This window comes from Rana temporaria, chromosome 4 (assembly GCF_905171775.1).
Source record: "Rana temporaria chromosome 4, aRanTem1.1, whole genome shotgun sequence".
NCBI lineage: Eukaryota > Metazoa > Chordata > Amphibia > Anura > Ranidae > Rana > Rana temporaria.
In genome coordinates, this window is record NC_053492.1 from 148,552,507 (window position 1) to 148,576,458 (window position 23,952).

General features: G+C 45.9%; 1 protein-coding gene across 1 annotated transcript in view; it reads left to right on the forward strand.

Moving 5' to 3' along the window:
- Positions 1-23,952, forward strand: part of LOC120936656 (mediator of RNA polymerase II transcription subunit 12-like protein) — a 96,122-nt gene that overhangs the window by 8,879 nt on the left and 63,291 nt on the right. Inside the window, exon 7 of the mRNA XM_040349163.1 lies at positions 3,590-3,701. Within this exon, the coding sequence (XP_040205097.1) occupies positions 3,590-3,701 (112 nt within the window). The remainder of the gene's footprint in view (positions 1-3,589; positions 3,702-23,952) is intronic.

Here is a 23,952-nt window from a genome sequence, read left to right on the forward strand (position 1 = left end):
AAAAGCGGTACTATTATTTGCAAGGAAATTTGGCGTTTTATATTGTAGGTCTGTAATTTTTAGAAATAACTCACTTAAATCTGACCAAACAAGATTCTAATAGGCATCCCGGGTATGACATTTTTTTAAAAACAAAATTATAAATTATAATATAATAAATAATTATAAATAATTATAACAAATAATAATATAATTATAATAAAAATTATTCAATAATGTAATCAAATCAAAATCACTGAAATTTGCTCAGTTGCAGAATTGTTGCTGTCATTATTTTTTTTTTTTTATGACGAATTTCCCCACAAATCGCTATCGCACAATTCTGCAAGTGATTATAATTTATTATCGCTGTTTTTTAGCTGATCTAAAACTATTTTTGACATAAAGGGACACTTTTGGTTGCTATGGACAATCTACAGTTTGCAGGGAGAAAAAAAGGTTTTTATTATATAAAATGACATGCATGACACAGGACAGACCACTAGGGACAAGGGGTGTGTGTTTTTTTTACATACAGTACTGTAATCTATAAGATTACAGTATACTGTATGTAATGTGTTTGTTTACTTTTTTGAATTTGGCGCCGTTCTCCGTCCCCGTGCGTCGTAACGTCGCAGGGAACGGAGATCGGCGTCACACGGAGGCACTGTGTGAATCGAGCGAGGTCCCACTCGCTCACACAGCGCGGTGGCATCGCTGGATCCAGGGACAAGGTAAGTAACTTGTGCCTGTGGATCTAGCGAGGCGATCCCGAGTCTGACTCGGGGTTTCCGCTCGCAGCAGGAAAATCTAACCCCGAGTCAGACTCGGGAAGACCGCCAGGCAGGTTAAAGAAGTCTATTTATGAATTATTTCACACAAAATTAACACAAATTTCACAAAGATACATTTTCTAATTTGATTCAGTTGAAAAAATGTGTGACTCCTGGATGAAAGTTGTATAAATGTTGTATGAAAACACTCATACTTTTACCCTAAGTGTATTTATAGTTTTAGTGCCTTCTTTTTTTGTAGTTTTGGTTTGAGAAGGAAATGGTTTACAACACCAGTCAGTTTTATTTTCAGTCCTATTCTGACAGGGGTTATAAGTAGATTGCTCATAACACAAATTCCTATTACACAATAACTGTGATTTTTTTGAGATGTGCACATGTAATGTTTGACCACAACAATTTTTTCTTAGAGAACATACCCTGCATAACTACAACTAGATGCACCCTAACAAAGCATAAAAATCATTAACCATATACAATTTCACCTGATCACAAAGGTGACCAAGGCTTCTCACCATGCAAACACAAGGTAATGTTCACATCACTGGTAGTCCAGGAACAGGGAAGCCAGCAATCCTAGCATAACATGGGGCACTATTGGCACAAGGAACATAATCCAGCAGCACAAAAAGAGTTTCACCAACAAGAAAATAAGTATTTTGCAGTCTGGAAATGGAAAGTGGATCTGGCAGCTTGGGCCAACCACAAGCTCTAAACAGCTCTAAATGTATCTCCATGGGTGGGTAACAGTCTTTTAGACCTGTAGGGCTTAGGCACACCCAAGTAGTTCCAAATAGCATCCTCATAACTCTTTTCTCTGTGTAACTCAAGCTCATTTAAAAGGTTCTCTGGAATGTACATAGGGCACACCCTAATCACTCTGTGGGTTGCCGACTTCTCCTACTGCCCAGGCTTCCCCCCGTGTTGCCACCCTCCCCTCTCCGCGGTGTGCTGACTTCCCTTCTCTTCTCTGCTCTATTTCAGGGTGGAGACTGGGGGAAAGGGCTAGTCAATATGTAATTTCCCGGCTCCTTTTTTTCTAAATGAACACAGTGAATACACTCACTGTGTTCATTCACAAACTGAAGCATAGTAAACCAGACCCTATGAAGGGCCTGGTAATGGAATTTGGGGGTACCCCCACGCTATTTTTATTTATTTTTTTATGAATGAATTCTCACTTTTAGCATTATTAAATTCACTGCTCCCGAAAAAACGGCCGTTTTTAAAACTTTTTTTTGCATTGATAAATGTCCCCTGGGACAGGACCCAGGTCGCCAAACACTTTTTAGGACAATAACTTGCATATTAGCACCCCTAAACAAACAGGCGAACAGGCAATCTTCGAGTCGAACATGAGTTCGGCTCGAACTCGAAGCTCATCCCTACTGACAAGGTATCAGAATTCTGGGGCCGGTGTCAGATCAGTAATGATAGGAGCCCCCTCTTCCACATAGTTCTCCTCATCTTTCTCCCTGTCTCCCCAAGCTCTGTCTTATCATTCACATTAGATGGTTAATTCTCAGAGTCTCTCTTTGCCAGGATGAATTGGGCAAGGGAGGGGGCAGGGCCTAAAGTGCCAGGGACTCTAAGAACGGATTAAAGGGCCAGACACTGGCTGTAGCTTCTTCTTCAGCAGCACATTTCTGACATCCTTTTGGGTCTCAGTGACACACAATTTTCCCATCCAATAGGCAGTTGCTAACGGGTTACTGCAGTAAAAAAAGAAATAATTCACAACTCATCTAACAAAAACAGCCAAGGTAGTCCCAAATAATCCCCCATCTGCGGAGTTCATCTCCAAAGGAGCTGCTGGTTTTACAGGTCCTTCTAGCTTTTCTATTGGTGATCTGGATTAGATGGTCTACCAATGGCGACTAAATAACAGCCAATACTATAAGTCATTCAAGCAAAGTTTGGGTGGATTTTCAACGTCCAAGGAAAAAGGGGATAGTGTTTACAGGATACCCAACAGTGACAGCAATCACTCCACTCAAATAGAAATACCTTCAACTCCACCCATGGGCCAAGGGTGTGCCTTTAAGCAGAGACCGGCAATTCTTCAATATGTGCCTTTAAGCTGAAACCAGCAATGGACTGAGCAAGGTGGTTCCCCTTTTGTTACTATCTTCCAGACATTAGCATAGTCCCATTTCCCACTCCCTGCAAATTAATTCTTTAATGGATGAGCCTTCCCCAGGCAGCAGGCCTGAGAGGTAAAAAGGCTTTGTAAAGTGGACCTCTTCTCCAGACTGTGTCCCCGGATTTACACCCTCTTCAGGCTGGGAGGGAAATACCTTTCTGGAAGGGTTTCTCAAATATTTATCTCCTTTTTCAGCCCACATCACTGGCAAAAGACCAGGGTGAATTAAATATTCATAACCCAAAAATTTTTACCTTCTTGCATAATCTGCTGGAGAACACTCCCCAACACCAGGCAAAAGCAAGCAATGCTCTAGGCTTAGGACAATCCAACAAACACAGAAAGCTATAGCAATCAAAGCTCTGACTGGCTACTGTCCAGGTTCAGTCTAAATTTAGACTGTTGACACCCCCAACTTTAACTAGGGCCATCAATCGATAAAGATATTCATAAAATCTTTTATAGTCAATAAATAGATTTTCATAGTATATGGAGAAAATAATGTAGTGTGACATTCAAAGTCCCAGTAGTATCTGGAACTTTCAGGTGTGTGATCTAATGTTAGACATTCATATGTATTATACTCTTATTATTCCCTGTGTTGGAAGTTTGCTATGTTACAAATGTACAGTATAGTGAAATGTTATAACATTTTTCATTGATCTTTTTAAAGCATGTCCCTGCTGAGTCAGCACCCATTCCTATCACTGGTACTCACCTGTTTAAAGGGACAGGATGAGCAGCGAGAAGGCCTCCTCACGTCACTGCAAAATCAGCTGAATCAGGTACAGTGTCCTGGATCAATGCAGAAAAATTACTTTACAAATAAAACAAGATAAATGATGGATGGGAGGAGTCCCAATAGGAGATCTCCCAAAACATAGACATTCCTGTCTGGTACCACACCCTTATAAAATTGTGTACAAAAAAATAGAGAATATAGAACTTTACCACATATATGTAAAAATCATTCTTTTATTTTACAAATATTAAAAAACATATCAGACATATAAAGAGACAAAATTACTACATGTCAACATTACAGCAGCAGACACTCTGAAGGAAACCTAAACCTTCTCCACCCCCCAATTATGCCTGAACATGGACATCCAGAAGGACTAAGATAGCACAATTTCAGTCCTAACACAAGCCCGGTCCCTTTAGGATTTTGAGTGGGCAATTAGAGGAAATGGTTGATTTCTCCCAAAGAGTTGCAGTTGGTGGTAGTGGCCATGACTATGTTTATTAATGTTTTACATGTAAAGTACAGAGCTTGAATGTCGTTACCTTCCTGATGAAGCCGGCATGCACCCGTTAAAAAGGCATCAAAGTCACAGAAGAAATCAATTTCCCAAGTTTTGGTGGGGATGATAAGTGATGACATACAATACAAACCCATGCACTTGTGATGTTGACATGTAGTACTTTTGACTCTTTATATGTCTAATATGTTTTTTAATATTTATAAAATAAAAGATTCACTTTTTTTACATGTATGTGGTACCTCTAAAGTCCTCTAGTCTCTAGGGTTTTTTGTTTCAAAATAAAACACAGGAAATTCTAGAAAAATATACCTGCCAATTAAAGATATTGGAAAGTGTCAAAATTCAATCAGTTTGCACTTTTGAAATCCAGCAATTTATGAGTTTATTAGTAAATCCTAGTCCTAGCAACATTTTAAAAGCATGTTTATCCCACCAATATTCTCTGCTTAACCACTTCGGCCCCCGGAATGTTTTACCCTCTTAATGACCAGAGCATTTTTTGCGATTCGTCGCTGCGCTGATTTAACTGACAATTGCATGTGTGAGGTTGAACCCAAACAAAATTTAGGAAGGAAGTGGAAGTGATTAACGCAACGCGTCCGGGGGTCAGGAGTTCTTTATACGTCGCTCGTTCTCATCCCACGCATTCGAATGATGATATGATGCCTGTGATTTCTCTCCCATGTGTGTTTTAAATCGGCTAAATGTGAGTAGCCTGTTACTATTGCCTTTTGAAATAAAAGTTATTTTACCCAGCGGAGGCTCTTAGAAAGTGTTCCTTTCTCCCTGCATGTTTCCGGTCCATTATTGTGGCTGTCAAACTGAGGATCTGGAATTTCATTGTGCCCCCTGGTGTTCTTTTGGCTGTTCCATTGGAAGATATACCATCACTGTGCTGCTTGCTGGTTTTTCTTGGATGATAAACATAAGCTTATTTGACCATCTGGTAACGCAGTGGTCTTATGCTGAGGTGAGAGTACCCAACTTAATCGGTGGAGGGATCACGTTTTAATTTATGGTGTGCTTTAAGTCACGTGGTGAAGAGTACCAGGAATTGGATCACTAGATATATTTTTCCTTCTTTTGGACTTTATTAATTATTATTATTTTTTCACATATATACACCAATTGTTTATATTTGGTTTGCGCTGCACTGCTTTCTATTTTTTGTATTACTTTGGGATTTTGTGGATGTCCGTTTTTAGTGTTCAGCCAGCATTCCTAATAATACGACCTGATGGTCGTATTTTCTTTCTGATATTCAACATAATTTATTTATTATTTATTATTTATTTTGATTAATCTCAAAATAATCATAAGAGGTTTTTTCTTACACTTAATAGTGTGATAATTTTGATTTATATATTTTTTTGCGCTGATTGCACCCCTTGTATACCTATTTTAGAACAGGAAAATACCTTGTTTACATAGGCCTCTCCTTGTTGTGATCGTGGGCCACCTGTGGACATCCAGTCCGTGGGCACGCGCCCGCTAGCCCGGGATTGCGAAGGGACGTATGGGTTTTGCACACTCGTGCCATTCTGCTGATGTACATCGGCGTGCAGCGGTCGGGAAGCGGTTAACTATGTCTACATCATATATACACTGGATACTATTTTACATTACCTCTTTACATCATTCATGCACAAATTTGTGGCTACTAATATATACAGCATTTTCACAACCTAAAAATAAGTTTGATGTAAACAATCTTATCAATACATGTTATTTGTTTCTATGTATTTTATGTGATTATATGTGTTTATATGGGGTGAGCCTATTTGCTTATTACATACAAAGGTTCTGCTTCCTGTTGTGCTTCCATAGGTGTGCTTTATTAGCTTTTTTTTTAATATTGGAAGTCTGAGTTGACAAATAATTCAAAATAGTGCATTTCCTATGTAGCTAGTATGTTATCTCCACTTGTGCTATGGTTCATGTATAATACAGGGCATTGTAAATAATGGTAACAAAGATGAATCTGCCCTTTCTGTGTTCCCACCACTGCGCTTATGAACATATAATGTTAATCAAATTGGCAAAAGAGTGAAGCAGCTACTTTGAAAAAAATCAAACTGTGAAAAACATATTCTAAAACCCCCAAAATTTGTGTAATAAAATATAAGCAGCGCTGTAAACAATGTAAAATGAAATATCCGTTTTCACAGGTATTCAAAAATAATGCTAATGGCCCAGATTCAGGTACGACTTGCGCGGGAGCAAGTGCGGATTTGCGCCCAGGCAAATTTGTGGGTGACCCAGAAAGCAAGCTAAGCCTGAAATGTGGCATTTTTGCACGGAGGCAGCTTCTCTGCCCCGGCGCAATTAAGGGGCAATTTTGCTCAGGGAGCAACTTGCGCTCTCATGGTTTTCCCTCAGCAAATATGCAAATGAGGAACTGCCACTGATTCATAAACTTGCGCGTGCGAGGCGCATTTTGCGCCCAAAGCGCGCAAGCTGTTTGGCCGGGGCAAATTTGCACTTTATAAAAGCAGGGGCAAGTTAGCAACAGATGGCCACAGGTCAGCTGGAGAGCAACTACAGCACTCCTCACCGTGTGTAGGGACTACAAACAAAACAAAAAAAAAACTTTGAGCATAAACTAAATATAGAAAATCTCCTAATCTGAGCAAAAAAAAAATATCCCCCCCCAAAAAAAATATAAGCATAATCAAAATAAATAGAAAAAGCTCATTATATGAGCAGCAAGGGATAGGTAAAAAATACAAAAAATAAAAGGAAAATAATCTTTTTTTTTTGGACATCCTTGTGCCAAGGGTGCCCCGGCTCTGGCTCCTCAATCTGCGTGGTTGAGCCTGTGGTGGGGATGGAGCCTGGGCTGAGGATGGAGCCTGTGGTGGGGATCGAGCATGGGGTGGGGATGGAGGGGGGGAGGAGCATCAACCCCTACTTCATCACTCCTGGCAGGTGGTGCCTGCATGCCCTCCATGGCGTTGGCCAGGCAGGTGAGCACGCTGTTGGTTTGGGCCAACATCCGCAACTGCCGGGTGGTATTGGTCCTCTGCTGCCGCCGGGTTAATCTCCCCTCCTCCCGCACAGCAGCAGTGTTGGCCTCCACCGCACCTGCCAACCTGCTCACCTCCGCTGTTAGCAAAGCGATGGCGCCCTGCTGCTCGACCATGCAGGTGACCATGGCTCCACAGTTGGCACTGACTTCCTCCAAGCTCTCAGTATCTCGTATCCCCCGGTCAGCATGCAGGGTGAGGGCCTGCTGCAGAGAGAAGGAGGAGGATGCCAGGCTGTCCGCCACCCGCCTCAAGTCTCCCCCCATATCCCCTATATGGCGGGTCTGCCGGGCCTGCTCCTCCTGCAGACCTTCACGGAGGCTGGAGGGTACACCCCTCATTTTACATAGAGCCTTCCTTGGAGGAGAGGCTGGGGCACGAACTGAGGGAGAAGAAGGGGAGTGGGCCACACTGGATGGAGGGACACTGGAGGGGGGGACACTGGAGGGGTTTGCCCTGGAGGGGGGTGGTGGGGAGGTCAGGGATGGTGGGATCCTCCTAGAGGTACACAGATTCATCCAGGTTGAGGATAATGGACTCCTCCACCACTTCCTCCTCCCTAGATGGACTATGGGCGATATCCTCCTCCACCAACATGTCCAGTATCTGCAGGGGGCCTGACTGAACCCCATGATGTTCTGGGGATGGCGTGGGTCGCCCTACAGCCGACGATGGCCCAGCCTCATCATCAACATCTGTGGATGACACAAAAAATATATGTTGCTGGAGCAACTCACTTATCACATGTTCCCTTCTACCCCCTCCCATGATACACAGCAAATATGAGAAATAAAAACTTTTTACATCTTCCCTTCTACCCCCTCATATGTTCCCTTCTACCCCCTCCCATGATACACAGCAAATATGAGAAAAAAAACTTACCAGTCCCCAAGTCCCCAACAGTGGAGTCATAGCCTGGGAGTCCCTCCACCTGCTCCAGCGCTAAACTCTGTGCGATAACCTCCTCCTCTGGATTTAATCGTAAAGAGCAGGCTGGTCCTCCTCCCGTGCCCCTGCTATGCTTTCTGATTAGGACAATTTTGTCCCTGACTCGACGACGCATGTCAGTAAATTTTTTTTGGATGTCCTCCCAGGACCTCTCCTCAATGCCCAGGGCATTTATGTCCAATGTAATAGCCTCATATATTGCCCTCCTTTGGGCTACGGTGGTATTCTTCCGCTCTGAACCAAAAAGAACGGCAGTATGGCGCGTCAGTGCCGCAAGCAGTATATCCATCTCAGCGGAGACAAAATTTGCTTTTCTTTTTTTTTTCTTATCAGGAGGTGCCATCTCAGAAAAAAGGGCAAAATTACCTTGCTCGGGGGGGGGGGGGGGGGGGGAACAAGCAGGATGTAATTTTGCACAGGACCTGCGCAGGTCTGCCCCTATTTATTTGCTCAGTGCAAGCAGGTGGGCAAAATTTGCCCTGAAAATAGGCGCAAACCACTGCTGAGTGGAAAAAAGATCATTTGCATAGGGCACACCCACTTTCACTTGCGCTGCCTTACGCCCTGATTTTTGCCTTACAAAGGAGCAAATTAGCAGACAAAAGGAATCCTGAATCAGGTGGCAATCTTTCCAATTTGCCCCAGCGCAGAGCAAATCAGCTGCTCTTCACATGTGCAACTAATGGGCAAATCTACCTGAATCTGGGCCAATGTCCATAAACATCACCAAGTGACAAAAGTGAATATGTGCACAAATTTCAAAGAGAATATATAAATTTCTTTAAATATTAATTAAATATAAGTCCATATACAGTAGGTGACCGCGATATTGTGTCAATCTCGCTCCCTTTCTCAGCGAGATTGATCACCTACGAGTCCCATCGCGGGAGCCAGCGCCGAGCTGGCTTCCTGCGATAGAGACAAAGCTGTCATAGAAGCGACGGGGATCCGACTTAGATTCCCGCCAATTATAGCTGCGGCGTTTGGTATGAATCCTGAGGGGGAACTTCCACACCAAATTTCAAATAAAAAACCGGCATGGGTTTCCTCCCCCAGGGGCATACCAGGCCCTTAAGTCTGGTATGGGTTGTAAGGAGACCCCCCTACACCGAAAAACCGGTGTGGGGGTCCCTCCACAATCCATACCAGACCCGTATCCAAAGCACGCTGCCTGGCCGGTCAGGAAAAGAGTGGGGACGAGCGAGCGCCCCCCCCCCCCCTCCTGAGCCGTACCAGGCCGCATGCCCTCAACATGGGGGGGTTGGGTGCACTGGGGCAGGGGGGCGCACTTCGGCCCCCCCACCCCAGAGCACCCTGTCCCCACGTTGATAAGGACAGGGCCTCTTCCCGACAACCCTGGCCGTTGGTTGTCGGGGTCTGCGGGCGGGGGGCTTATCGGAATCTGGAAGCCCCCTTTAATAAGGGGGCCCCAGATACCGGCCCCCCACCCTAGGTGAATGAATATGGGGTACATCGTTCACCTGGAGGCAAAGTGTAAAAGAAAATAAACACACAACACTTTGTTTTTAAAGTAATTTATTAGTCAGCTCCGGGGGGGCTCCCCTCTCTTCTTTAGCTCTTTTACCAGGGGTGGCCTTCTTCTTCCGCTCTCCGGGGAACTTCTCCGCTCTCCGGGGGTCTTCTCCGCTCTCCGGGGGTCTTCTCCCATCTTCTCCGCTGTCATCTCGGCGCTCCCCGGTTCTTCTCCCGCTCGCTCTCCGGTGCCTTCTTCTTCAGGGCTGGCCGCCACTATCTTCGGGTTAGCTCAATTACTAGCGGCGTCCCCACTCTATACCTGACCGGCCGGGCAGCGTGCTTTGGATACGGGTCTGGTATGGATTGTGGGGGGACCCCTACGCCGGTTTTTCGGCGTAGGGGGGGTCTCCCTACAACCTAAGGGCCTGGTATACCCCTGGGGGGAACCCATGCCGTTTTTTTATTTGAAATTTGGCGTTGGGAGTTCCCCCTCAGGATTCATACCAAACGCTGCAGCTAGAATTGGCGGGAATCCAAGTCGGATCCCCGTCGCTTCTATGACGCGCTCGCTGGAATGTGCTTTGTCTATTCCAGCGAGTGCGAGATGTCGGCACCCTGTCGCCGAGAATCAGCGCAATGCTGTCGTGCTGGAAACACATTCTCGGCAACAGGTACTGTAACACATCAAGTAGGTTTGTGAAAAAATAATGATAATAGCTTCCAATCTTCCACCACACCCGGTGTCAGAGAATCCTCTCCCTTCAGATGCAAAACTCACTAACTCAAATTGCCTTAGGCCACGTACACACCATCGGACCAAACCGATGAAAACGGACCGAGGTTCAGTTTCATTGGTCCAAATCGTCCGTGTGTACGGCCCATTGGTCTGTTTTTCTTCGGACAAAAATTTGAGAACTTGCTTTAAAATCGAACCAATGGACGGCCGACCATCGGTCCAAACCGATGGTTAGTACACAAAAGCATCGGTTCAAAACCCGCGCATGCTCAGAATTAGGGATGAGCTCCGCGTTCGATTCGAACGTATGTTCGACTCGAACATCGGTCGTTCGATCGTTCGTCGAAACTCGAACAAAACGGGTCGTTCGCGCCAAATTCGAGTGACGCAAAACGTCCCATAATTCACTGGGGCGTTGAGCGCTGATGATTGGCCAAGCATGCTGTATGTCCCGCATGCTTGGCCAATCACAGCGCTCAAAAAACGAAGAGCCATAATTGGCCAAAGCCAGGGTGGCTTTGGCCAATTATGGCTCAGGGGGATTAGTACACGCCCCCCACTATAAAAGGCAGCCTGCACGGCTGCCTAGTGTAGTGTGTTGGCGGTTCTAGAGAAGATCAGTCAGTCAGACAGAGAGAGATAGAGAGATAGAGACACAGTGTCTTAACTAGATAGATAGATAGATAGATAGAAAGATAGATAGAGTAGGAAGTGTAGTCAGTATAGTTAAAAGTACAGTTTGTAGAGAATATATTCACATCCTTAGGCGTTGTCAATATATTTATAAACTGTACAGCTCAGCTAGTTTATCTATCAGGCAGGAGATTGTTCTACATGCAGCGCTCTAACGTGTTGTATTGCCTGCATTAGGGATTTACTTTAAATATAATTATTCTGTGTTATTTAACGTGTGCTAGTTAATTGCACACACAGACGCATTACCTGTTACTGCACGTGTGCAATTTATTTGCACAGAAGCGCAGTCGCTGTTAATGCAACTGGGCTATTGAATTGCACAGAAACGCAGTCGCTATTACTGCGTGCGTGCTGTTTAATAGCAACTAAAGGCAGTTGGTGTCACTGCGTGCGTGCTGTTAAATCGCATTTGACCGCAGTCGCTATTACTGCGTGCGTGCTGTTTAATAGCAACTAAAGGCAGTTGGTGTCACTGCGTGCGTGCTGTTAAATCGCATTTGACCGCAGTCGCTATTACTGCGTGCGTGCTGTTTAATAGCAACTAAAGGCAGTTGGTGTCACTGCGTGCGTGCTGTTAAATCGCATTTGACCGCAGTCGCTATTACTGCGTGCGTGCTGTTTAATAGCAACTAAAGGCAGTTGGTGTCACTGCGTGCGTGCTGTTAAATCGCATTTGACCGCAGTCGCTATTACTGCGTGCGTGCTGTTTAATAGCAACTAAAGGCAGTTGGTGTCACTGCGTGCGTGCTGTTAAATCGCATTTGACCGCAGTCGCTATTACTGCGTGCGTTCTGTTTAATAGCAACTAAAGGCAGTTGGTGTCACTGCGTGCGTGCTGTTAAATCGCATTTGACCGCAGTCGCTATTACTGCGTGCGTGCTGTTTAATAGCAACTAAAGGCAGTTGGTGTCACTGCGTGCGTGCTGTTAAATCGCATTTGACCGCAGTCGCTATTACTGCGTGCGTGCTGTTTAATAGCAACTAAAGGCAGTTGGTGTCACTGCGTGCGTGCTGTTAAATCGCATTTGACCGCAGTCGCTATTACTGCGTGTGTGCTGTTTAATAGCAACTAAAGGCAGTTGGTGTCACTGCGTGCGTGCTGTTAAATCGCATTTGACCGCAGTCGCTATTACTGCGTGCGTTCTGTTTAATAGCAACTAAAGGCAGTTGGTGTCACTGCGTGCGTGCTGTTAAATCGCATTTGACCGCAGTCGCTATTACTGCGTGCGTGCTGTTTAATAGCAACTAAAGGCAGTTGGTGTCACTGCGTGCGTGCTGTTAAATCGCATTTGACCGCAGTCGCTATTACTGCGTGCGTGCTGTTTAATAGCAACTAAAGGCAGTTGGTGTCACTGCGTGCGTGCTGTTAAATCGCATTTGACCGCAGTCGCTATTACTGCGTGCGTGCTGTTTAATAGCAATTAAAGACAGTTGGTGTCACTGCGTGCGTGCTGTTAAATCGCATTTGACCGCAGTCGCTATTACTGCGTGCGTTCTGTTTAATAGCAACTAAAGGCAATTGGTGTCACTGCGTGCGTGCTGTTAAATCGCATTTGACCGCAGTCGCTATTACTGCGTGCGTGCTGTTTAATAGCAACTAAAGGCAGTTGGTGTCACTGCGTGCGTGCTGTTAAATCGCATTTGACCGCAGTCGCTATTACTGCGTGCGTGCTGTTTAATAGCAACTAAAGGCAGTTGGTGTCACTGCGTGCGTGCTGTTAAATCGCATTTGACCGCAGTCGCTATTACTGCGTGCGTGCTGTTTAATAGCAACTAAAGGCAGTTGGTGTCACTGCGTGCGTGCTGTTAAATCGCATTTGACCGCAGTCGCTATTACTGCGTGCGTGCTGTTTAATAGCAACTAAAGGCAGTTGGTGTCACTGCGTGCGTGCTGTTAAATCGCATTTGACCGCAGTCGCTATTACTGCGTGCGTTCTGTTTAATAGCAACTAAAGGCAGTTGGTGTCACTGCGTGCGTGCTGTTAAATCGCATTTGACCGCAGTCGCTATTACTGCGTGCGTGCTGTTTAATAGCAACTAAAGGCAGTTGGTGTCACTGCGTGCGTGCTGTTAAATCGCATTTGACCGCAGTCGCTATTACTGCGTGCGTGCTGTTTAATAGCAACTAAAGGCAGTTGGTGTGACTGCGTGCGTGCTGTTAAATCGCATTTGACCGCAGTCGCTATTACTGCGTGCGTTCTGTTTAATAGCAACTAAAGGCAGTTGGTGTCACTGCGTGCGTGCTGTTAAATCGCATTTGACCGCAGTCGCTATTACTGCGTGCGTGCTGTTTAATAGCAACTAAAGGCAGTTGGTGTCACTGCGTGCGTGCTGTTAAATCGCATTTGACCGCAGTCGCTATTACTGCGTGCGTTCTGTTTAATAGCAACTAAAGGCAGTTGGTGTCACTGCGTGCGTGCTGTTAAATCGCATTTGACCGCAGTCGCTATTACTGCGTGCGTGCTGTTTAATAGCAACTAAAGGCAGTTGGTGTCACTGCGTGCGTGCTGTTAAATCGCATTTGACCGCAGTCGCTATTACTGCGTGCGTTCTGTTTAATAGCAACTAAAGGCAGTTGGTGTCACTGCGTGCGTGCTGTTAAATCGCATTTGACCGCAGTCGCTATTACTGCGTGCGTGCTGTTTAATAGCAACTAAAGGCAATTGGTGTCACTGCGTGCGTGCTGTTAAATCGCATTTGACCGCAGTCGCTATTACTGCGTGCGTGCTGTTTAATAGCAACTAAAGGCAGTTGGTGTCACTGCGTGCGTGCTGTTAAATCGCATTTGACCGCAGTCGCTATTACTGCGTGCGTGCTGTTTAATAGCAACTAAAGGCAGTTGGTGTCACTGCGTGCGTGCTGTTAAATCGCATTTGACCGCAGTCGCTATTACTGCGTGCATGCTGTTTAATAGCAACTAAAGGCAGTTGGTGTCACTGCGGCTATTTTGTTACTTTACACTTGAGCCAAGTCGCTCTTACTGTGTGGTTGCTGTTTAATACCATCTGAAAGCAGTTGGTGTGACAGCGACTATTTTGTTACTTTACACTTGAACCAAGTCGCTCTTACTGTGTGATTGCTGTTTAATACCATCTGAACGCAGTCGGTGTGACAGCGACTACTTTGTTACTTTACACTTGAGCCAAGTCGCTCTTACTGTGTGGTTGCTGTTTAATACCATCTGAACGCAGTTGGTGTGACAGCGACTATTTTGTTACTTTACACTTGAGCCAAGTCGCTCTTACTGTGTGGTTGCTGTTTAATACCATCTGAACGCAGTCGGTGTGACAGCGACTATTTTGTTACTTCACACTTGAGCCAAGTCGCTCTTACTGTGTGGTTGCTGTTTAATACCATCTGAACGCAGTTGGTGTGACAGCGACTATTTTGTTACTTTACACTTGAGCCAAGTCGCTCTTACTGTGTGGTTGCTGTTTAATACCATCTGAACGCAGTCGGTGTGACAGCGACTATTTTGTTACTTCACACTTGAGCCAAGTCGCTCTTACTGTGTGGTTGCTGTTTAATACCATCTGAAAGCAGTTGGTGTGACAGCGACTATTTTGTTACTTTACACTTGAACCAAGTCGCTCTTACTGTGTGATTGCTGTTTAATACCATCTGAACGCAGTCGGTGTGACAGCGACTATTTTGTTACTTTACACTTGAGCCAAGTCGCTCTTACTGTGTGGTTGCTGTTTAATACCATCTGAACGCAGTTGGTGTGACAGCGACTATTTTGTTACATAACACCTGAACGCATAACTATGGCTGGAAGGACAAAGAGAGGCAGAGAGTCACGAGGGCAAGCAGGCTCTGCATCTAGAGGTAACGCTGGTGATGGATGTGGTGCATCCTCTTCAGCACGTGGCCGTGGCCGCTCGTCCTTCTTTTCGGGAGCTGGCCGTGTTGAGCCTCAACATGCTGAGAAATTAGTTGAGTGGATGACCAAGCCGTCCTCATCCTCCTCATCCTCTCTCACACAGACTGATTATAGTTTGTCTGGCAAAGCAGCTGCCAAGGCGTCCTCTACCCTCTGCACAATGGGATCACACAATCCTTCCCTAGTCCCACCGTGTCCTCCTGAGGAGTCCCCCGAACTGTTTCAACACAGTGTTGGGTACATGCTAGCTGAAGATGCACAGCGTTTTGAAGACTCCGATGACGGAACACTGATAGAGGAAGGCATTGATGTGAGCCCAGGGAGAGGGGGTGGCCGAGAGGGACAACAATCTGGGAGTGATGTTCCCCCAGCTGGAGCATACTGCCAGGTTGTCGCCAGTGATGATGAGGAGGGAGGGGATGATGAGGTCATTGACTCTACCTGGGTGCCTGGTAGGAGAGAGGAGGAGGAGGAAGAGGACGAGGCACAGGCACATCTTCAAAGAGGCAGGAAGCCCTCCAGGGGTCAGCTTAAGGGCAGTACACCAACTGCATTACGTGGCGCTGCTGTGTCTCAACGGTACAGCAAAAGTTCTTTGGTGTGGGCCTTTTTTGAAACCTGTCCATCAGATGCTACCTTTGCTGTTTGCAACATATGTCTCAAGCGTATCTCGCGTGGCCAAAACATCACCCGCTTGGGAACCACATGCTTGTCCAGACATATGTCGACCTGCCATGCAGCTCGTTGGCAGGCATACCAGAAAGACCCACACCAAAGACCAAAGCGGTCCTCCCCTTGCCCTTCTGTGACCTCAAACCCCACTAGACCCCTAGTCCTCTCTGCAGCCTGCACCGAAGGTGTAGAAATAGGTGTGTCACAACGTAGTAGTGGTAGTACATCCGGCCAATCTACTGATATTACCAGACAAATTTCCCTGCCCCAGCTGCTGCAGTGCCGAAAGAAGTACGCTCCCAGCCATCCACATGCCCAGCGGTTGAATGCTAGCTTAGCAAAATTGCTAGCACTTCAACTGCTACCTTTTCAGTTGGTAGATTCTGCCCCCTTCCGTGAGTTTGTGGAATGTGCAGTACCTCAGTGGCAAGTACCCAAACGCCACTTTTTTTCACGGAAGGCGATTCCGGCTCTCTACCGGCATGTGGAAGGCAATGTCCATACCTCGCTGGACAGGGCGGTCAGTGGTAAGGTGCATCTTACCGCTGACTCATGGTCCAGCAGGCATGGACAGGGACGTTACCTGTCTTTTACGGCCCATTGGGTGACTCTGCTGGCAGCTGGGAAGGACGCAGGTCAAGGCACAGTAGTTTTGGAGGTTGTTCCACCACCACGCCTCCAAAACACTACAACTGCTTGTGACACACCTCTCTCCTCCACCCCCTCCTCTTCTTCTTCCTCTGTGGCCTCTTCCTGTGGTGATGTTGGCTCAGAACCAGCCGTGCTCCGTAGGCGTACGACGGGCTACGCAGGAATGCAGGCCAAGAGATGCCATGCGGTCCTAGAGCTGGTGTGCTTGGGAGACAGGAGCCACACTGGGGAAGAGGTTCTTTCAGCTCTGCAGGGGCAGGCTCAGAGGTGGTTGACGCCACGCCAGCTGAAGCCTGGAATGGTGGTCAGCGATAATGGCACCAACCTCCTCTCTGCCCTGCGACGTGGAAAAATCACCCATGTGCCCTGTTTTGCGCATGTTCTCAATTTGGTGGTGCAGCGGTTCTTGGGCAGGTACCCTGGCTTACAGGATGTCCTGAGGCAGGCCAGGAAAGTCTGTGTGCATTTCCGGAGGTCATATAATGCCACTGCTCGGCTGACAGACCTCCAGAGGGAATACAACCTGCCCAAGAACCGCCTAATCTGTGACATGCCCACCAGATGGAACTCTACGTTGGCCATGCTGCAGCGGCTGCACACGCAGCAGAGGGCCATCAATGAGTACCTGTGCCAATATGGCAGCAGAACTGGCTCAGGGGAGCTTGGGTTTTTTTCACCACGCCAGTGGGCCTTGATCAGGGATGCATGCACTGTCCTGTCACCATTTGAGGAGGCCACGAGGATGGTGAGCAGTGACAGTGCATGCATCAGTGAGACTGTCCCGCTTATTCACATGTTGGAGCACACCCTACGTGGAATAATGGACAGGGCCCTTGAGGCAGAACAGAGGGAGGAAGAGGAGGACTTCCTTACCTCTCAAGGCCCCCTTTATCCAGACACTGTTCCTGCTTGCCCACCTGGAACACAGGAAGAGGAGGAGGAGGATGAGGAAGAGGAGGAGGAGGAGGATTGTATCAGCAGCATGGAGGTGGAGCCTAGCACTCAGCATCAACAGCAGCAGTCTTCAAGGGATCATTTACAGTCCCAAGGAACACGTGGACTTTTACGTGGCTGGGATGAGGTGGCTGAGGATCCTGTCGTCCTCAGTGACCCAGAGGACTGTGCCCCGAATGCCTCTGCAAACCTACGCTGCATGGCCTCCCTGATTCTGCAAAGCCTGCGTAAGGATCCTCGTGTACGTGCTATCAAGGAGAGGGATCATTACTGGCTGGCAACTCTCTTTGATCCACGTTACAAGAGTAAGGTAACGGATCTTATGTTGCCATCGCAGAGGGAGCAGAAGATGAAACTACTGCGGGAGGCCTTGCAGAAGGGTCTGTGCAATGCGTTCCCAGAACCGGGGGGATTACCAAAACCTGGCCCTGGACAACGTCTTGCTGAGGCTTCGGTGAGTCAGAGAAGGAGCGGTGGAGAAGGTGGCCGTCTGACCGATGCGTTCAGACAATTTTTTAGTCCGCAGCCCCAAGGTCTGACCGGTTCCAGCAACCATCGCCAGCGTCTGGTTTACATGGTCCGGGAATACCTAGCGGCAAGATCCGACTTGGACACCTTCCCCACGGAAAATCCTCTGGCTTACTGGGTCTTGAGGATGGATCACTGGCCAGAGCTTGCACAGTACGCAATTGAGCTACTGGCTTGCCCTGCATCCAGTGTTCTTTCAGAACGTACATTCAGTGCTGCTGGAGGCTTTGTGACCGATCACAGGGTACGCCTCTCCACCGACTCTGTTGATCGACTGACCTTCATCAAAATTAATCAGGCTTGGATCAACACCGGCTACCAAGCACCTGATGCTGATGTTACTGAATAAGAATTTTGTGTTGAAATATCAGATCCCTTTGAGACTGCTGATGCTGAGTGACTGTCCTGTTGTGCTGCTGATGGAATATCCTTCTCCTCCTCACTTTTCATGCTGTTAGCTAGTAAGAAATTTTGTTTTTCTGTGCTCCGCCACCAGTGCCTAAGGCCTAATTTTTGTGCCCCTGTGTAACAGGGGCGTCTAATAACAATTTTTGATGCAATACTTTGCACGTGGCCTAAGGCCTAATTTTTGTGCCCCTGTGTAACAGGGGCGTCTAATAACAATTTTTGATGCAATACTTTGCACGTGGCCTAAGGCCTAATTTTTGTGCCCCTGTGTAACAGGGGCGTCTAATAACAATTTTTGATGCAATACTTTGCACGTGGCCTAAGGCCTAATTTTTGTGCCCCTGTGTAACAGGGGCGTCTAATAACAATTTTTGATGCAATACTTTGCACGTGGCCTAAGGCCTAATTTTTGTGCCCCTGTGTAACAGGGGCGTCTAATAACAATTTTTGATGCAATACTTTGCACGTGGCCTAAGGCCTAATTTCTGTGCCCCTGTGTAACAGGGGCGTCTAATAACAATTTTTGATGCAATACTTTGCACGTGGCCTAAGGCCTAATTTTTGTGCCCCTGTGTAACAGGGGCGTCTAATAACAATTTTTGATGCAATACTTTGCACGTGGCCTAAGGCCTAATTTTTGTGCCCCTGTGTAACAGGGGCGTCTAATAACAATTTTTGATGCAATACTTTGCACGTGGCCTAAGGCCTAATTTTTGTGCCCCTGTGTAACAGGGGCGTCTAATAACAATTTTTGATGCAATACTTTGCACGTGGCCTAAGGCCTAATTTTTGTGCCCCTGTGTAACAGGGGCGTCTAATAACAATTTTTGATGCAATACTTTGCACGTGGCCTAAGGCACAATTTTTGTGCCCCTGTGTAACAGGGGCGCCTAATAACAATTTTTGATGCAATACTTTGCACGTGGCTCCTTGTTGCGCTCCAATTACAGATATTGGGAGGGGTTGCAGTGTTATGTTGCGCCTACGGACACATTTTTATGCCCCTGTGTAACAGGGGCACCTAATAACAATTTTTGATGCAATACTTTGCACGTGGCTCCTTGTTGCGCTCCAATTACAGATATTGGGAGGGGTTGCAGTGTTATGTTGCGCCTATGGACACATTTTTATGCCCCTGTGTAACAGGGGCACCTAATAACAATTTTTGATGCAATACTTTGCACGTGGCTCCTTGTTGCGCTCCAATTACAGATATTGGGAGGGGTTGCAGTGTTATGTTGCGCCTACGGACACATTTTTATGCCCCTGTGTAACAAGGGCGCCTAATAACAATTTTTGATGCAATACTTTGCACGTGGCTCCTTGTTGCGCTCCAATTACAGATATTGGGAGGGGTTGCAGTGTTATGTTGCGCCTACGGACACATTTTTATGCCCCTGTGTAACAGGGGCACCTAATAACAATTTTTGATGCAATACTTTGCGCGTGGCTCCTTGTTGCGCTCCAATTACAGATATTGGGAGGGGTTGCAGTGTTATGTTGCGCCTACGGACACATTTTTATGCCCCTGTGTAACAGGGGCACCTAATAACAATTTTTGATGCAATACTTTGCACGTGGCTCCTTGTTGCGCTCCAATTACAGATATTGGGAGGGGTTGCAGTGTTATGTTGCGCCTATGGACACATTTTTATGCCCCTGTGTAACAGGGGCACCTAATAACAATTTTTGATGCAATACTTTGCACGTGGCTCCTTGTTGCGCTCCAATTACAGATATTGGGAGGGGTTGCAGTGTTATGTTGCGCCTATGGACACATTTTTATGCCCCTGTGTAACAGGGGCACCTAATAACAATTTTTGATGCAATACTTTGCACGTGGCTCCTTGTTGCGCTCCAATTACAGATATTGGGAGGGGTTGCAGTGTTATGTTGCGCCTATGGACACATTTTTATGCCCCTGTGTAACAGGGGCACCTAATAACAATTTTTGATGCAATACTTTGCACGTGGCTCCTTGTTGCGCTCCAATTACAGATATTGGGAGGGGTTGCAGTGTTATGTTGCGCCTACGGACACATTTTTATGCCCCTGTGTAACAAGGGCGCCTAATAACAATTTTTGATTCAATACTTTGCACGTGGCTCCTTGTTGCGCTCCAATTACAGATATTGGGAGGGGTTGCAGTGTTATGTTGCGCCTACGGACACATTTTTATGCCCCTGTGTAACAAGGGCGCCTAATAACAATTTTTGATGCAATACTTTGCACGTGGCTCTTTGTTGCGCTACAATTACAGTATGTTTGAGGGGTGCCCTTTTTTCTACAATTTTGCTTTCCCAAAAAGATAATGCCACCCCCCCACCACCCCTAAAATAATCGAGATATTGTTCCCACACAGCACGTGCGCAACCAGTATTAAATTACTTTGTTCTTATAATAATTTAATGTTGTGCAGGGACATTTCTAAACATGTGCCACTACTAGAGACACACAGCAGGTGTGATATTTGAAGGAATTTTTCATTTTTTTTTTTTCACTTTAAACATCATTAAAATCGCTGCTCCGCAAAAACGTCCGTTTTTAAAATATTTTTTTCGATTGATACATGTTCCCTGGGGCAAGACCCGGGTTCTGAAAGACGTTTACCAACATTAAATTGAATATTGGTCTTTAAAATGATCGTTTTTGAATTCGAACGTTCGAGTCCCATAGACTTCAATGGGGTTCTAAATGTTCGCGCGAACCCGCGGTCTGTTCGAACGTTCTGATGCGAACCGAACCCGGGTATGTTCGGCTCATCCCTACTCAGAATCAAGTCGACGCATGCTTGGAAGCATTGAACTTCGTTTTTTTCAGCACGTCGTGTGTTTTACGTCACCGCGTTCTGACTCGATCGGATTTTGAACTGATGGTGTGTACGCACAGCAGACCATCAGGCCGCTTCAGCAGTGAACCGATGAAAACGGCCTGTCGGACCATTCTCAACGGATGGATCGACCGTGTGTACGCGGCCTCACACTCTCGTGTTCGGCGTGTAAACGTGTACAAAAAGACCTCACTGGTAGGTATAGCAGATAATCCCAGTTCCAACCAATTCACTGCCAGAAAGCTCCGCATGTAAATAAAAGAAGTGCTCAAAATAGCGTGATACCGTAAAATCAGTTTAATACCACACGTAAATCTTCAAATATAGCACTCACATGAATCTCAAAAAATAGAGCAATACACTGCATGGCAAACACTCGTTCAGAGATTAACCGAAAACCGAGTATATTGGTCACAGCAGACCCAAGGTGTCAACTGATCACTCACCACCTCCCCTCTGTTCCTTCCTGGATCTCTGCTTCCTTGATCGGCCTTGATACATCACACGTTCACTTCAGATGGTTGCCGCACAGCCACGTCCCGACATGTTTCGTCATAAAAGACTTAAGCCCTGTACACACGATCAGTCCATCCGATGAGAACGCTCCAAAGGACCGCTCTCATTGGTTAACCGATCGGTTAACCGATGAAGCTGACTGATGGTCTGATGTGCCACACCATCAGTTAAAAAACCGATCGAGTTCAACGCGGTTACGTAAAACACAACGAGGTGCAGAGAAAAATGAAGTTCAATGCTTCCAAGCATGCGTTGACTTGATTCTGAGCATGCGCGGGTTTTAAACCAATGCTTTTGCGTACTAACCATCGGTTTTGACCTATCGGTTAGGCGTCCATCGGTTGAATTTTAAAGCAAGTTCTAAATTTTTGGACCGAAGGATAACTGACCGATGGGGCCCACACACGGTCGGTTTGGACCGATGAAAGGGTCCTTCAGATAGTTTCCATCAGTTTTGACTGACCGTGTGTACGCGGCCTAAGTCATGGGATTACAGGGCATTGCCTCACAATGCATGCATTTTTGTGTGCTTTGGTGCATTGCAGCACGCTCATTAGGGTGGCCATTCTAAATTTTCCTGCAAAACAAGTTATTGTGCATTGTGGTTTCCCGCAAAGCAGGGCCGATCCACCCTATAGGCTCACTATGCAAGCCGCTTAGGGCCCCGCAAAGCTGCAGGGGGCCCCCCAAATTACTAGAGGCCCCGCCTGGTGAGAAGTCATTTTTGGCCCCTCACCCCACTTCTAAACTCGCTGGCTGCATAGGAGAAGAGGAAGAAGTCAGCACCCCCGTCTTCTCACTTTAATGTAAGATGTCAGTTCCGATAGCAGAACACCCCCTCCCCCTGCTTCTCAACTTTAATATTTAATGTGACATGTCACTGTTGGCAGTGCCCCCACTTCTCAACTTTAATGAGACGTGTCATTTTGCTTAGGGCCCCAGGGAGGTCAGGATCGGCACTGCCGCAAAGCATGAATGTTGCACTACTGCTTGATGTGGTAACATGTTACCTCTACCTCAACTCTAGACAAACAGTCAAATACATGTAAATATATTTATGAATAACTTACATTTAAGAGAAATGTTTATTTGTTAAATGATTTATACTTTTGCTCATCCATCCCTAAAATATGCACTGCCAGACAACACAGCTAGGAATATGAAACCCTTTTCCCTGCTCCAATTGCAGACTGCAGAAAGAATTCAGAGGTGTCCTCTCAGCCTGGAGAATGGACAGTGAAAACACAGCAACAAAGTGATAAGAATGCCAAGACAAATTCTTATAATTACACCAGATACATTTAAAAATAAATATAATGAGTTATAACAGAGCGGCATTATTTGTCTTCTATATTTGCCTGGAGTTCAACTTTAAGAAAGAGTCAGAATAATTGCATTACGTGCTCCCTCTAGTGGCTAATCTTCAGTTCTCTACATTTAATACAATAGCAAATATAAAGACGAGGAAGCATTTCAATTCTGAAAGTCATGTTATTTATTATAAACCCTGCAAATAAAGACACAAATGAAAATACTCTATACCTGGGGTTCTGAACCTTTTACAATTACAGATGTCCAATGGATGCCTAATATGCTCTTTTACACACTTTGCCATACTGACAAAATATGACCATTGTTTTATTAGGTACCAGTATCAAGTATTAGATATCAAAAGTGTAATTACTGGTAGTTCAGCTTAACTTTACATATGGATAGCTAGCATAAGAAAAGCTGAGAAAATTATTAGGATTTAATAATATTTATTTATATACCTCAGTTTACAACATCTGCTTTATACTGTGCTTTAAAGGTTAATTCAAAAAAAAAATAATAAATGATTCTTGATTGGAAAAAAAAAATGAATTTTTTTTTTTTGCATTGGTGTCTGAAAACGATTGTAACCATGGTCAGTGGATCAAGGGTCAGTGCCTGGGCTGCTACAGTCTCAGGTCCAGTCACAGGTTCATATTAAGATTCGGACCTTCGGTTACAGGACTAGAGGAAGTATCAATGGCCTATAAGTGAGGTGACATCACTGCAGCTGTGTTGCATTGAGATCTAGGAAGCCCTCTGCCGTCATTGTTTTTTTCATTCACTTATTCTTGTAAATGAATGATGTGGATATGCAGGTGAAGCCACTCACAGCCACACTGAATTGAAAAAAATAACAGGAGCCTACAGAGAAAACACCCTGATTCTTTTCAGTTAGGGGTGGGGAGCTGTAGATCGTGACCATGTTTCAAGTTGCACCCTAAATATGGATGTCAATAAGATGGAACTATCTTTTTAAGCACATCTATTGTCAAATGTAATAAAAAAAAAATCGACCCTTACACCGATCTGTGATTCAACGAGTCTCAGAGACTCACCGGTCACAGAGCGAGCCGCACGCCCTGCGCGCAGGCCGCTCAAGCACAGGAGGACGTCTATTGACGGCTTCCGGGCAA